This window comes from Bemisia tabaci, chromosome 1, assembly GCF_918797505.1.
Source record: "Bemisia tabaci chromosome 1, PGI_BMITA_v3".
Taxonomy (NCBI): Eukaryota; Metazoa; Arthropoda; class Insecta; order Hemiptera; family Aleyrodidae; genus Bemisia; species Bemisia tabaci.
In genome coordinates this window covers 43,526,774-43,542,486 of record NC_092793.1, presented here as the reverse complement: position 1 = coordinate 43,542,486, position 15,713 = coordinate 43,526,774, and the positions used below count along the sequence as shown (strand labels likewise).

At 40.6% G+C, this 15,713-nt stretch overlaps 1 protein-coding gene across 3 annotated transcripts in view; it reads left to right on the top strand.

Annotated features, from left to right (window-relative positions):
* The window catches only part of LOC109040596 (chitinase-3-like protein 2), a 70,644-nt gene that overhangs the window by 44,221 nt on the left and 10,710 nt on the right, over positions 1–15,713 (top strand). For 2 of the 3 annotated variants that reach the window (XM_019056579.2, XM_019056578.2), the window contains exons 6-7: positions 2,480–2,695; positions 9,467–9,680. In XM_019056579.2, coding sequence (XP_018912124.1) covers positions 2,480–2,695; positions 9,467–9,680 — 430 coding nt within the window. The remainder of the gene's footprint in view (positions 1–2,479; positions 2,696–9,466; positions 9,681–15,713) is intronic. The other variant, XM_072301327.1, reaches the window with a different exon arrangement.

The window sequence follows — 15,713 nt, the reverse complement described above, 5'->3', positions numbered from 1 at the left end:
TTACTTGAGCGCTTCTTTTCCCAAATTTTCAGAACCCCAAATTTAAGGGTGGGCCGCTAGGGGGGATGGAAAGCAAAACCTGTGAACCTCGATATCTCTCGAACGGAGAAAGATATCGAGATCCGGTTTGGACGTAAAACAATCTGAAATTGCATATTTTATGATTTGAATGGTTGAAATCCCGAAATCACATGTTTAAGTTAACGCATGTGCTTTTTTCCTGTTTTTGGGTCTAGAAAATTTCTTTTGAACAAAGAACTCACAAAGATCTCAATTTTTTATACGAACCAAAACCAGTTCTTTAAATTGTTCGTATTTTTTCGGCCAACGAGTGGTCCATTGAGCTGAGGAACCAAACGGTTCCGGAGTTATGAGCGATTGAAGTTCTCGCTCAACGCGCGCCGACCAATTTTCTCGCTCAACGCGCGCCGACCAATTTTCTCGCGCAAAAAAGCCGGATTAGACTGTTATCAAATCAGTTTGAATGTTCAAACCGTGCAAAATGCATTTTTAGGGACCCTTGAGGGTCGCTAAGTTCAGCAATTACAGGTATTTCCAAAAAATTCACTTTTTCAAATTTTCAGCTCTATACTCACTGAGCGACCGGTCGGCGCTCGGTGGGCCTCTAAAATAGCGCTACGGAGCGCCAAAAACTGGAAAAAAGCACATGTGTTAACCTTAAAATGTGATTTCGGGATTTTGACCTTTAAAATCATCATAAAATGCAATATTAGATGATTTTTCGTCCATACCGGACCTCTCACGGAATGCATCATAGTTTGGCCATTTATGAGCTATTTCAGGGTCTACCACTGGCCTCCATTCTCATCTCTCTCCTTCCGCTCCCTTTCCGCTAGGGAGTGGAAAGTATGAATCAAAATCACAAGTTCCCAAGGTTGATTCTGACACCCCCCCCCCCCCCCCCCGCCACTCATTATTCATAACAGCAATAGTACAGAATTCGGCTCCCTAATTTTTTTCCCTTTAGATCTCATAGTAAAACTACATGAGTGCGGATATATCATGGCATGTCTCAGACTTGTGATGTTTAATATCATCCACTTCAGAGAAAACATATTGATAGGTACGTTGACTGCCAATGCACAGTCGCTCATGTTGTATACTGCAACTATGCTGAACTTCAAAACATGAGAACTTGAAAAAAACTAAAAAAAAGTAATTATTTTCAATTATTTCTGAGAAGAAAAATTTTGAGGAACAATTGCTGCTGATAAAAACAGGAGGGGGGGAGGGAATGGGTGTGTTCGGATGGGGCAGAATCAACTTTGAGAATTCGTGATTCTGATTTATGGCTTCAATATTTTCAGACGTCAGGTAGCAGTCGAAGTTTGGAAGTTGCACCCTTGAGCGCAAATATCATTCCAAGAATTCGCAAGAGATTGGGTCGTCTGTAAGTGTATGGTCTTAGAAAAATTAATACCGGCGGCACATATGATCCACTTGCATCTCTCTCACATATTTATCCCATATGCTTGATCCGAAAAAAAATGAATCAGCTAAACGCAAATTTTTCTCGATTTTCACGAATAACGTGTGGCAACGCTGCGCCATAGCGGGAGATATATACATGAATAGATAAAACATGCATAAAGTTCCTAGTAATGTGGCCACTGCGTGTGAAAAATAAAGGTTTTTGAACTTGCGGAATGAGCTCAACGAGGAACAGTCTCCGAATTCTGAAATACTAGGTTTTCCGTGAAACCAGGCAATAAAATATGGCAACACCGGTTTTTTTGGGGGGCTTCCAATTCAAAAAAGTTTTTAGCGGAAGGTTATGACCACCCACGTCCATTTTCTGCCAAAGAAGTTTAATTCTGGCGAAAAGATGAGTATCTTTTTTAAGCCATTTTAAATAATGAAGAGAAGAAGGAAAATTCCAAAAAGTTTTTTTTTAACCATGAACGCAAAGTTTGACATCGATGGAAATTGGCCAAAGTGACTCTCTTACATCCATAATGAACACACTTGAAGAACTTTTTGCTCCTCCGAAGGATTTGATACAAAACAGCGCGTCGAGTGCCGAAAACCCCGCATTTTTCGCCAAAATTGGCTTGCAGACCCTTGTTTAGACCAGTGGTAGACCCCGAAATAGATCGAAAATGGCCAAATCATGATGCATTCCGTAAAATATAGACCTTCAATGACCAAAAAATCGCGGAGTTGAGGAATTTCAGGGTGGGCCCCAAAAAGGCCTCTAACGATACCTCTCCTTTGAAATTAGATTTCCAAAACAAAACGATTTTCAGCCATTTTGAACTTCAACCAGCCGCCATTTTGAAAATTTTGATTTTTTTAAAAATATCACGTCAAATTCTTTTTTCTTTCGTCGAAATATACCCCTGCTACATGACTGCCATGAAGTAAAGGCAAAAATGTATTTAGTTATTGATGCGGTATTACCTACATTGCAATTGTCAATTCATATTAGCTTTTATCAACTATTTTTTTCCAACTTCAGGTCTGTGGACTTCATCAATCTAATGGCTTATGATTATCATTACTGGACTGCGTACTTGCCTTTTACTGGTCCTAATGCGCCTATTTATGCCGCTGCCAATGATTACAACTATTTTGCCACCCTTAATGCTAACTGGTCGGTTCACAAGTGGGTTGATGAGGGCATGCCCAAAGAAAAAATTATTCTTGGAGTTCCAACATATGCCCATACTTACGAGTGAGTTCAACATTTCTCTCATTTAGCAATAGGCACACACATGCTTGCACGTATGCATTCATCGTCTTGCATAGCTTGATTAGTGGTGATATGAGGACTGTAAGTAAGTACATAACATAGTGGTCTAAGAGGGGAATCATCATCTCAGTATCTTGTTATCTTTTGAAAATAGAAGTGTGCACCTTCTCCTTTGACCGTGTCACTGTAGTCCAGGTGTTTTGTTGCTAAAAAGTTGGTTAGGTGGAATTTTGGGGACACAGTTGTTTTTTATGAACTTCGTTTTTTTATTTTTTTGGTCGCTATTTCGGAATCTGAAGTTTCCTTACACCCAACAAGCGAGCATTTGCCGTCATTTTGAGACAATGGTATAAGACGCCTTTTTTTTTGAATTTTTTCAAAGGAGTGGCCATTAATTAAAAAATAAGAAGAAGAAAAAATCTGGGTGTAATAAATGTTGCAAATAGCTGAAGTAACTTGGAAGAAAATGGTTCATGCATATGCTAGCTTTGGTCAAAAAACAAGGGAGTTACAGCATCGTGAACAATGCGTTTATTTATGCTTTAGAATGCGCACCGCGAGCGGGCAGCGCATGGTGAGCCAAACTGCTTTAAAGGACGCGCCTCGGAAACGTAAATTTGCAGCATGTTCATGATGCTTGTTCCTTTGTTTATCCAGCAAACCTAAAATGTGCATACACTGTTTTCATCTTAATTACGTCAGCTATTCAAAAACTTTGAACAATCATTTATTGGTTTTGTTCAATGCGTAGTCTGTTTTTTTAAAATAAATCCTCTCTCGGCCATTTTTGCTTAATTTTTCTCAAACTGATGGCAAGCACTTTCCAAACAAGAGTTAGTACGACCCAAAAATATGAAGTTAGTAAAAAAGAGCTGCGTGCCCAGAATTCCAGCTAACTTTACCAGGCATCTTGGCCACTGCCCTGGATAATCTTCTCGACTGAAGTCATAGACTGTGGCATCTGATGTGACTACAAGGCTTTGTCTTTCTCTCATGTCAAAATCAATCATCTTGTATAAGTCGGGGCAGATTAACTTTTGAGAAATCAATCTAGTAAGCTCCGGAGAATGGCTATTAATGTTGATGCCTCTTGAAAATGCGGAAAACAGTGTAACTTATGATTTTTCAAAAAAGTATCATCTGTCAGTACTATGTCATACTATGAGTATGATTATTTTTATTTAGGCAGTTTTCAATTGCAAGTTTTTGAGCGCAAGAAGCATCTATCCTGGATGTGTTTTCCCAGTTTAATCCTCTAGGTGTGAATTTTATTAATTTTCTAAAAAATATCAGCCTCAAATGACCAATTTTGGATGCGTGGAACCATCTACTGTGTGCATAAACTAACAGCGTGGAACAAGGACTAGCAGTCATCATGAGATTGCTCATAATTGTATCCTGTAGAATTTGCAAGCCTTTAGTATCGTCTGTTATTTCCTATCACTCACTATTTGAGCAGGGAAGAATATTCAAGAGGAAATGGGTTGCCTAAGGGCACATTGAGAAAACCAATCAGACCGCCTCTGTATTGTACTCCTTGCCTCGATTTTGAAGGTTACTCTGACAAAAAATGTAATTTTCGGAAATGATGTTTCCATTTTACTTTTTTCTGTTGTCGTAACAATAAAATGTTCCCCCCTCAAGTCTTGCTTAGTCTTCCTTCCTTTCGAGGCATCTTAAATTTTAAAAGATACATGAGGGTTGACCAAGGCCAATCAGTCCGTTCCTCTTGAAGGTTTGCCAGGGAGCCAATGAATCAGCAGACCTTGACTAACAACATTATCTACCCGCCAATAAAATTCCATATCAAACAACATGAGTAAAACTATGAGTAATGGGTCACTAAACCATGAACGAATTTTGACTTGCGAATACATTTCCTAAAGGTAAATGACGCGTAGATTACGATGCGCACATTGAAAACGCGAAAAACTAACTCAATAACCGAGAAATTGAAACTAACAACATTATCTACCCGCTGATAAAATTCCATATCAAACAACATGAGTAAAACTATGAGTAATGGGTCACTAAACCATGAACGAATTTTGACTTGCGAATACTTTTCCTAAAGGTAAATGACGCGTAGATTACGATGCGCACATTGAAAACGCGAAAAACTAACTCAATAACCGAGAAATACGCAGTTGAAAAAGCGCAACTTTTCTGCACATTTAAAACGCCCCAGTTTCGCGCCACGCCGGATGATGTCATCGGGCATCAGAATTAAATTATTATTTAATTAGCATGATCCTTCTACGATTACAAAAGCGACATGAAACATTAAATTTTTGGGAAAAAGTGTCAAAATAAACTTAAATATAACACAGCGAACCTAAAAAAAAAAAAAAAACGAAAAACACGAGAAAAAACACAAAAATAGCAGTTTATCACCAAGTCGTTCAACGCAAAATATTGTGATACGGCCGTTATTACAAACAAAGGAAACCGATATATTCCTTCGAAAAAAGTGTAAACTTCGCAGAAAATCACTTAAATCACGTAGAACTTCATCGGATCTCAGGGAATACAATAAAAAAATATTCCACACTATTACACTCAGAAAGTGCCACTTTCTGGAGAGCTTTGGTTAGTGTGACCGTCGTCGGTGACTGTCCAAACGTCTCTTCCAGATGAGAATTTTGAATGGCTTTTTTCAACACTTAGACATCCATAAGTATACCTGGGTCCAGCCAACACAAGGATTGAAATCCATCATCGATTATGTGATTGAAAAGCACACTACTAAGTTGAAATTGCAGGAAGCTAGAGTGTGCAGGGGACTCCCTTGCGGCAGTGACCATCATTTCCTCCGAGCAGATATAGCGTTTCCCATCAAAGGGATTAAAGATAAAGAGCCAATGTCTGAGCAACAGCAGAGACAGGGAACGCAAAATCATGAAGTATGGTTTAACATCGAAAGTTTGGAGCACCCTAGTGTCAAGGCTCTGTATCGGAAACGCTTAGATGAGAAGTTGGGGGATGGACTCTCCGGTACCACGGAAGAGCGCAATATCATTTCATCAAAGATTGTATCCACTCAGCAGCGAAAGAAGCCCTAGGTGTTCGCAAAACCAGTAATAAATACCAGCATCCTTACTGGTGGGATGAAGAAATTGAAGACAAGATAAATCTCAAGAGGCAAAAAAGTCTTATATTTCTGTCATCTAAAAAGGCTGAAGATGAAGCTACTTACAGGAAAGCTCAGTTTGAAGTTAGGAGCCTCATAACACGGAAGAAGAATGAAGCTTGGGAAAGCAACTGCTCTAGAATTAACACCTACCTAGGGGGGAGAAAAAGTGCTGAGAGCTGGAAGTTAATTAAAGGTTTACGTAGAGACATGAAGCGCGACATCGTTTCTCCGATATCACCTAACAAACTGGAGGATCATTTTAAAGATCTTATGACGGAAGAATGAACAACTTGGAGATTCACACTTGTGACATAATTAAAGCGGTTAAAGAGCTAATTAATGACAAAGCACCGGGTCCTGGTGGGATTCCTGTCGAGTTGGTCAAGTACGGGACTGCCAAGCTCTTTGAGTGCCTCAGAAAACTGATGCAATAATGCATCAGGAGTGACGAGGTACCAAGAGAGTGGAAGGAGTCCTGGATCAAAGCCATCTACAAAAAGAGGAGAAGGAAGGACGACTGTAACAACTACCGGGGACTCTCAGTGACCGGGATAATAAGCAAATTGTACGGGAAGATACTGAAAGTGAAGATTGAGGACGAATGGCAGGATCACAAAGCAGAGGAGCAGGCTGGTTTTAGAGCTGGCAGGTTTAAGATAGATCACCTCTTTGTTATTGTCCAGGTAATTGAGAAAAAAATGGCGGTAGTTCAGGAGCTGCATTTAATTTTTGCGGATCTCCAGAAGGCGTATGACAGTGTGCCGTTGGTGAAACTTTGGGAGGCCTTGGAAAAATCGAATTTTAATCGGGGGACGATTGATGCTGTCAAACGATATTATAAAGGGAGTTTTACCAAAGTTAAGTGCCATGGGGGGGTTGTCAGCGGGATTTTATGTGACTAAGGGTTTAAAACAGGGATGTTGTTTGTCGCCAACATTATTTAAAATTTATCTCGAGTGCGTCCTAAAGGAATGGGAAAGGAAATGTTCTGGTATGGGTGTCCCCTTGGGTGATTTTGGAACTCTGTTCACTCTGTGCTTTGCTGATGACCAGGTTGTGGTTGCTCAAGATCAAGATGACACGGAGTACATGATGCGCAAGTTAGTAGAAGAGTATCGGAAGTTGTGTTGGAAGTCAGCATATCCAAATCTGAGAAGACGACTTTTGGCGGTGATCAGCAAAGCATGGAGTTGGAGGATGGGCAGCAGATCAAAAGCTGCGAGCACTATAAGTACTTGGAAGTGCGGTTGACCCAGGATGGAAGGATAGATCAAGCTATCAAGGAAAGGAACATCTTAGCAAGGAAGGCTTTAGCGATGTTAAATGGAATCCTTTGGGATCAGCGGATTTCCAAAGATAACAAAAGGAGGATGTACAATGCTGTGGATATAAGTATATTAACATGCGTATGTGAAGTTTGGCAGCTTAAGAAACGGACACAGGATATGCTAAGAGCAACGGAGATGGATTTCTGGAGAAGGTCGGCAGGAATTTCTAGGAGAGATCGCGTCCGTAATGATAGAGTGAGTTAGATAATGGAAGTCAAAATGACATCGCGTTTGACATTATGACCAAACAACTTGTCTGGTACGGTCATGTCAACAGGATGACGGAAGAGAGGCTACCAAAAAAGATGCTTGATTGAGTCCCTCCTGGGAGGAGATGTAGAGGACGCTCAGTGAGAGGTTGGCAACAGGGGGTGTTAAATGAGATGTAAGGAATGTCAACTCCGTGATGACCTGTGGGAAGACCGAGCTTTGTGGCGATTAGGTGTTGTAAAGCGCTAAAAAAGCGATATATATACATGGTTATCCAAAAGTCACCTACCACCCCTGTAACTTTTTTCTTAATTGAGATAGAAGTTTGAAACTTTGGGAATGTTCCTCGGTTTAAGATAGCAACTTTTTGGTCCCCCCAAAATTTTGGGGGGCGGCCCTCCTTAAGGCGGGCGGGGGCTAACTTTCTTTTTCCCAAATAGCAACCCCCCTTTTGTGATACCTCATTCGAAAGATAATAGAAAAAGAAAATTTTTGGCGCAAACCGCTAGTCAAAATGTTGATTTTTGACAAAATGGCGGCCGGTCAAAGTTCAAAATGGCGGAAATTTGACATCTCCGTGTTTTATCCGCGGATTGGTCTGAAACTCAGTATCCTAGGGCTTTTCGGGGCGAGAAAAACGATTCTGGCATTAGTTTTCCAGAAATGTCAGTCCTTTTTAAAATGGCGGCTTAAAGCGGGAAGTGGATATTTAGGCTGCTTATCGTCGGATTTGTATGAGACTTGGTATCCGGGGGTATTTCGGCACGAGAAGAGCGAATCTTTCTTTGGATTTTTGCAATTTTTAAAAACTTTAAAATGGCAGAGAAAATGCGTATGGCGATGGTGGATGCGGATTTTCCGTTATTTTTCCGCCACCATTTTGACGATATTAAGTGTTCCAAAAATCTAATGAAAGATTAATTCTTTTCGAGCCAAAAACCACCAGAGTATCGACTTTTGTGCAAATCCATTGGTAAACAGCCTTGATATGGATTTCTCGTCATTTTCTCTGCGCCATTTTAAAGTTTTTAAAAATTTCAAAAATCCAATGAAAGATTCACTCTTCTCGTGCCGAAATACCCTCGGATACCAAGTCTCATACAAATCCGACGATAAGCAGCCTAAATATCCACTTCCCGCTCTAAGCCGCCATTTTAACCGCCGCCATTTTAAAAAGGACTGACATTTCTGGAAAACTAATGCCAGAATCGTTTTTCTCGCCCCGAAAACCCTAGGATACTGAGTTTCAGACCAATCCGCGGATAAAACACGGAGATGCCAAATTTCCGCCATTTTGAACTTTGACCGGCCGCCATTTTGTCAAAAATCAACATTTTGACCTGCGGTTTGCGCCAAAAATTTTCTTTTTTATTATCTTTCGAATGAGGTATCACAAAAGGGGGGTTGCTATTTGAGGAAAAAAGAAAGTTAGCCCCCGCCCGCCTTAAGGGGGGCCGCCCCCCAAAATTTTGGGGGGACCAAAAAGTTGCAACCTTAAACCGAGGAACATTCCCAAAGTTTCAAACTTCTATCTCAATTAGGAAAAAAGTTACAGGGGTGGTAGGTGACTTTTGGATAACCCTGTATAAATATAATTAAATGAATTTAATGAGTTGTATAACCTTTCAAATTACTTTTTATTTATTTTAAATTTACATTGTTAACTAGCGACGTTTGAAAGGCGTAATTTGAAAGGTTATACAACTCATAAAATTCATTTAATCATAGAAATATAACAAGCGTGAAATAGGTTTTATAATAACCATGAAACAACATTTAAAAGGGGAGACAAAAATTTGCGAAATGGCGGGAAAACGCGTCTTCGCACGCCACGCTCGCAACTTTATGCTCTTTAAGGCGCCATTTAAAATTTTTTTTCTCCATTTTTATTTTTTTCCCGTTATTTCCTCATCAAATGGAACCATTTGCAGGGTTCCGCACTTTAAATTTCCAAAAAGTCAAAAATGAGGGCCACCCTAATGCAAAGCACATATGGGTTGCTAGTTGTTGAATAACACAAATATAAAATGATTTTTTATTTTATTTCTTTTCATCTGACTCATTTTCCCTCCATTTTCACAGATTGTACAATCCACTGAATCATGGTTTTATCTCACCAGCATGCGGTTTTGGCAGTAGCATTGGATATGATGGTTTTGCCAGCTACAATGAAGTTTGCCGATTTTTGAGTGATCCTGGTGTGAAAATGGTTTTTGATCACAACACCAGAACACCGTATGCTTTCAAAGATAAGGACTGGATTTCTTTTGATAATATTGAAAGTTTAGGTTACAAGGTTAGTATCACTTACTTTCACTGTCTCCCAGACGATACCTTTTCACTTATATAATTTTTCAATCTATATCCCTATTAAATCTTTTTCAATATATATGACCAAATGAATTATGACGAAGAATATGAGAGTCAATGAAGAATAATGATCATCAATAAGTAACACAGATCAATCAGACTCGTCGCTTCCGACAGCGACTTGCGGTGGTAAAAATCCAGCAACGCCCACACTACTTCGTAACTGGCTCCCAAACCTGGAATAGAGTCCCTTTATACCCAGAGTTAAGACAACTCACTTTTGGTTGGGCTGAAAGTGGCCTAAAAAAAAATCCAATTCTGATTGGTTCTCGCTCATGGATGCCGAAACGAGTGCACCAAGATGGCGGTACCTCGAATGTGAACAAGAATAATGAAAATATTACCTAATTGTGGTTCATCAAGAGTAAATTGTTATTTCCATCGGTCCAAAATGAAAATAGATTAAGAAATTATTCACAAACCAATCTCATTTTCTTTTTAATTGATCAATATGTCGATGTTGTTGTTTTTGTGTGACAGACATCGCAGGATTCCTGATCCTTATCCCTCAATATCGTTCGTTTGGGTGCACTCGTTTCGGCCTCCATGGCCAGCCAAGGCCGGCTGCCAGTCAGCTGATAATCGAGTTGTCTTAACTCTGGGTATGAAGGGACTCTAACCTGGAACGAGACGCTAGGTAGCAAGCAGCTCGTTCTGCGTTTCCTATGTTTTACACTCAGTCAGAAACATTGATGTATAATACAATCTAGACTGCGCATTAGGAAATTTCGGCGAGACTAGAGTCCTTTCAGGCGAGATGATAGGCAACCCAGCAACACCCAGTAAGTGTTCCGGCAATATGTACCGAGACAATGGAAATTCCAGTCTTGCCAGTGCCGTTAGCCGTTGCCTGGTACACTTCGTTCGTATATCCGGCTGTATCAACTAAGCTGAAGACGCGTCTTTACTCTGATTTACCCCGCTAGCTGTCTTACCTTCTCCGCCCCCGCCTAAAGTCGGGCCTAGTGCGCGGTCTAGATTGTGTTATAAGTCAATGGTCAGGAACAAGGACCTGTACCTCGGGTTCTGTAGTGATGAGGAGGGCAACAAAAGACACAAGAGAGGTTAGCCGCCGGTGCAGAGCGTTGAGTTAGGAGCCGAGAGTAAACCGCAAAGAGTGTATAGAAGGTTAGAGGCCCAATTGGATAGGGAAGAATTGAAACAGAAGTTGAGCCGTAAACAAGAAGTTGCGTACGTTGGCGCAAGAGTGCGCGGCGAGCGGGATTCCCATACTACTGCGCTGATTGGCCAAGCGAGAGTTGCGGACTGACGATGTATGAAAAATTACCTACGAGGAGATGGTCTGACAGCAACATACCCGCCGCCAGTCACCGGGAAACAATAAAAAATAGTAGTTGTCTAAGTTGCCAGCAAGCGCGCTGCGAGCGTTTCTGTTTTCTTAGCATTAGCTATGATTATGCGAGGCTACAAATCTAACTTCAATCGAAACCTGAGTTTGAAACCAAGGTTCAAATCACGGCAACAACGATGTGGAAACAACGAAATGTAGGTTTCCGAAATTTGTGTTTGAAACTTGGATAAACAGGCTTGTTTATCCTTATTTAGCTTAACATAGGACGTTGTTCTCTAGTTCTAGTGAAGATGTTTAGTGTCAGATCGAATTCGGCTTATCACTGCTTTTTTCAGATTATTCTTGCTGAATTTTACATTAACTTAAACCCAAATTCGGTAACTCTAATCAACATTTTATGACTAAAATTACGGAACGAACGGTCGTGGTTTTACTCAACTCCAATTGAGGGGCTTGGAGGACGAGGCGTATAAGTGCAGATTTTGAAAAAATTGTGTTATTAATGATTTCAAGTAAAACTAGTCTTAATGCATACCTATGCTGTTAAAATTTGCTCGCAAATTCCAATTTTCAAGCATCAAAAACTCAGTTTGATCTTTCTTTCTGCCACAAGGGTCCATGTAATTTCGAAACTTCAAACATGTATTTCTCGTAATAGCGAAAACTGCACTTATGCGCCTTGTCCTCCAAGCCCCTTAATTCTAGTCCCTGCAGCTCTGAATGTTTGTGTGTATCAACAGAAATGTGTTATCAAATGGATAAAATTTGCTCATTTTTTACTTCTTTCACTTACCTACCTATTAGTTGATGACATGCATTGTTGCGTGCCTATCGTGTTGTCTTAACTAGAACTCATGCTCCTTTTCATCGAACCAACTTTACAGGCAAGACACAGTGCACAGAAGCAAAGCAAGCACAAAACTTTACAGGCCACAATTGAGTAATAGCCTTACAAGTTTATCATCTGCAGAGAACTTTTTTACTGTATCCACACGATAGTGCACCGAAGTTTTTCATTTCAATCTACTAATTAAATCTAAAATCTGATGCAATCAGAGCTGTGTAGCTCTTAAATTTGTGTGTTATCCGTGCATCTATTTTGTGGTTATCACACTGAAAGTGTGAGACCAGCCACAACCATGACCTGCTGCCTTATTTCTTTGATCTAATCTCTTGTAAATGATGACTCAAATTCTAAGGCCATATTTATTGAAACTAGTTCAAAGTTATTGCTCCAAAGTATCGTCACCCTCCTTATCCTGAGGCAAAAGGAAGGAGATTTTTTGGTGAGTGCTCTGTGATCCAAGATTTGCAATTTGATATAAGAATATGGTTTTTATTGAGGCGTGTAACAATTTTTGGTCGTTGAACCACTTGTCATAATTGGACGTATTTCTGTCGAACGGAACTAAGCGCCATAGGGGGAGAGAGGTAGAGGAGGGCTTTGATTGGCGGCGCAACCGGGCGTCGGGCTCATTCCGTCCTATACTCGCAATGCTTTTCGATGGCGCTTAGTTCCATTTGACAGAACGCGCTATCCGGCATTCTAAAATCCTCAAAAGGAACTCAAATTGGCGCTCAGTTCCGTTTGACAGAAATACGTCCAATTGAGCCTTGGCGTTAGAGATGCATCAACTGTGGAAAGTGACTGTGCCTGTTCAAAAATATCTTGTGATAGCAGTGAATGTTAGTAAATGCGCTTTACAGATAGACTGAAAGCTCCATTTTCCAATCTACCCGAATAATTAAATTCAGAAGCATTGTTGAATTGAGTTCATATCGAATCTCAATGGAAGGATAATATACAGTCTAAGCGAAGGAATATCCATGGTAAGGTTGGGTCTGTATCTTAGGTTAGTGAAATGTAATGGCAGGTTCTGAAATCTTGTGTGTCAGTTGCTCTTTACATGCGTCGCTTTTGAAAATCAAGTTTAAGAAAAAAAAACAAATACGGCAAACAGTAGTAGGTAGCTTGCCTATTTTCTTTCTATCTTACTCATGGACTCTGAGATCAGTCGGAAAGAGGGGTGAGGAACAGGATTTCAGCGCGTGTCTCTGGGAATGTGGAAATTCAAAATTTGTGAAGCGTCATCAGTTTGTCAAGATTGTCACTGTCCCTTGTCTCAAGAGGATTTAGACGCTTCTGCTTCACCAATACATTGTTGACCTATCAATATCCTCTCATTTTGATCATATTTTGATGGAGGGATTCCCATAAGTATTCCCGATTCTTTATTTGTTTCACTACAATAATGGCAGACGTACATCTTTATGACACCATGGAGTGAAGGTGCGGTGCTTTAATGGATTAGCACTCCTACACTTTCAATGCCTACCTACCTATTGTAAGATCATTAGAAGCTCAATCAACAACATAATGAATTTCTGCGCCTGCCATAATTATTTTTAACATCACCAAAATTACCTATGGCAACTTTTCTGAACTCAGAATATATGCTTGAGCATGATTTGGAGGGTTATTGAGATTAGGTATTCATTCAATTTTTAAAGATGGACGTAAAATGATTAAACATCCACTGTCATTTTTCCAACTGTTCCTCAGAAAGTCAGTAAAGGCTTTTCTAGTGAAGATGAAGCCTCCGCTTATATATTGTCGAAAAATTGTAGAACATACACAGGATAAAAGAGTAACAATATTTTATTGAATCAATTCATTGTGAAAAAATTAAGTATAGCTTGTGAAAATGGGGCAAACATGAAATTCAAGTTCAATCGAAAATATGCGCATAAACAGCACCAAAATTGGAAAGTTTATTTCCCGTGAAAGTCGGGTTACAGCGCCCGCATAAACCCGACGGAGGAAACTTGCATTACAAACTCGGGTTTCGTGAAACCTCGATTTTGAGCCTCGCATAAACGTAGCTATGAAGACGGGCCTCTAACCTTCCATACTCTCTGAAACCGCGCTGGTGTACACTGTGGTATTTGATCTCAAATGCCGGCCAAAACAATTCATCAACAAATATTGCTGAGTTTGACGAAGATTTTACAATCCTTACTTCTTTTGAGGTGATAATAAGTAACTTTCAACTGCTAAACTCATTATGCAGGGTGTTAGAAAAGTCCCCTCCCCCGAATCTAACTTTTTACCTAATTGAAGTAGAGATTTGAAACTTGGAGGACGTCCCTAGGTCAAAGGGAGCTACTTTTTGACCCCCCTAAAATTCTCAGGGGGCCTCCTTGGGGGGGGGGGGGGAATAGACCCAAACTTTTTATTTTCAAATGGAAGGACCCCTCTTGTGATACCGCGTTCGCAAGAGCATAAGAAAAGAAACTTTTCGCGCAAACCCGAAATCAATATCTCAAACCGTTTCAAAATGGCGGCCGGTTAAAGGTCAAGATGGCCGAAAATTGTAACCTAAGTTTTTTGTCGATGGATTTATCTGAAACTCGGGTTTAGGGGGTATTTTAATACGAAAAAAACGAATTTGACGTTAGATTTTTAAAAAAAAACCAAAATTGTCATAATGGCGGCTGGTTAAATTCAAATGGTCGAAAATTATTTCTTCCAGAAATCTAATTTCAAAGGACGACGGACCGGTCTTATGGGAAAAGTGGGCCCGGTTAAATCGGCTGGCGTTTTGATATGTTGTAGGTCTTCACCTACTGATCAAAAGTGTCAATGGGCATTTCTCTCTATCTCGAAGTTTTATCCCCCATTTTGGGGGTCAAAGTTGCCAATTCGGCGTACAATTGGCAGTTTTTACACCCGGGTTTATTGGTCGCCTACGAGACTCTTTGATGGTTTCTTGAGTCTTTTGTATCCTCTGAATAGGCTAGAGACCATCCGAACTCAAAAACTGACAATTTTGCCTTATGGGGAAGGGGGGGGGGGTGTTCACGCCACCGATTTCAGAGTCGGCGAGCCGCATTAAACCGATTCTTTCGCCATGTTTGGAGAATTTTTTATGCAAATGATTGCGACTGCATCTTGAAAGGTCGACTAAGATGTAGCTCAGAATATACCCCCGGGCGGTAGGGAGGGGGGGGGGGGGTGCGACCGAACTCAAGCAGCGTAACTGGCTTGCGCGGGTCGGGTCAAACCGATGCTTCTATTATGTTTTAGAGAACTTTTTTGCAAATGACTCAGGCTGCTTCTTGAAAGGTCGACTGAGATGCAGCTCAAAATATACCTCCCCTCCCCCCCTCCCGGGGGGGGGGGGGGCGGAAACTGGGCCGAAGAGCCGACCAAACTCGGGCAGCGAAACTAGCTTTCGCGAGTTGCATCAAACCGATGGTTTTGTCATGTTTTGGAGACTTTTATCACAATGAAGCAGACTGCATTTCGAAAGGTCGACTGAGATGGAGCACGGAATATACTGTATGAGAAAGGAGGCTTCTCAATCCGCACCCTCTGCCACAATAGGATCTCTCAGCATAGGTCAGTGTGGCACTGACACTAGTATAGTGGCACTTTTTACCACCACCAGCACTCATACATAATTCCAAGGGTCATTTTTAGCTGACACGCATTTCCGACTGAGCCTAATATTTCTATGAGCGAAAGCTAATGGTGCAGATGATTCCTACGGCTGAGACTATATAACGTCGGTTGATTTCAGAAATATCTCATCTAGGTGATTTTTTAAATGAAATCGCACATTATTATCGAGCATTAAACAGTTT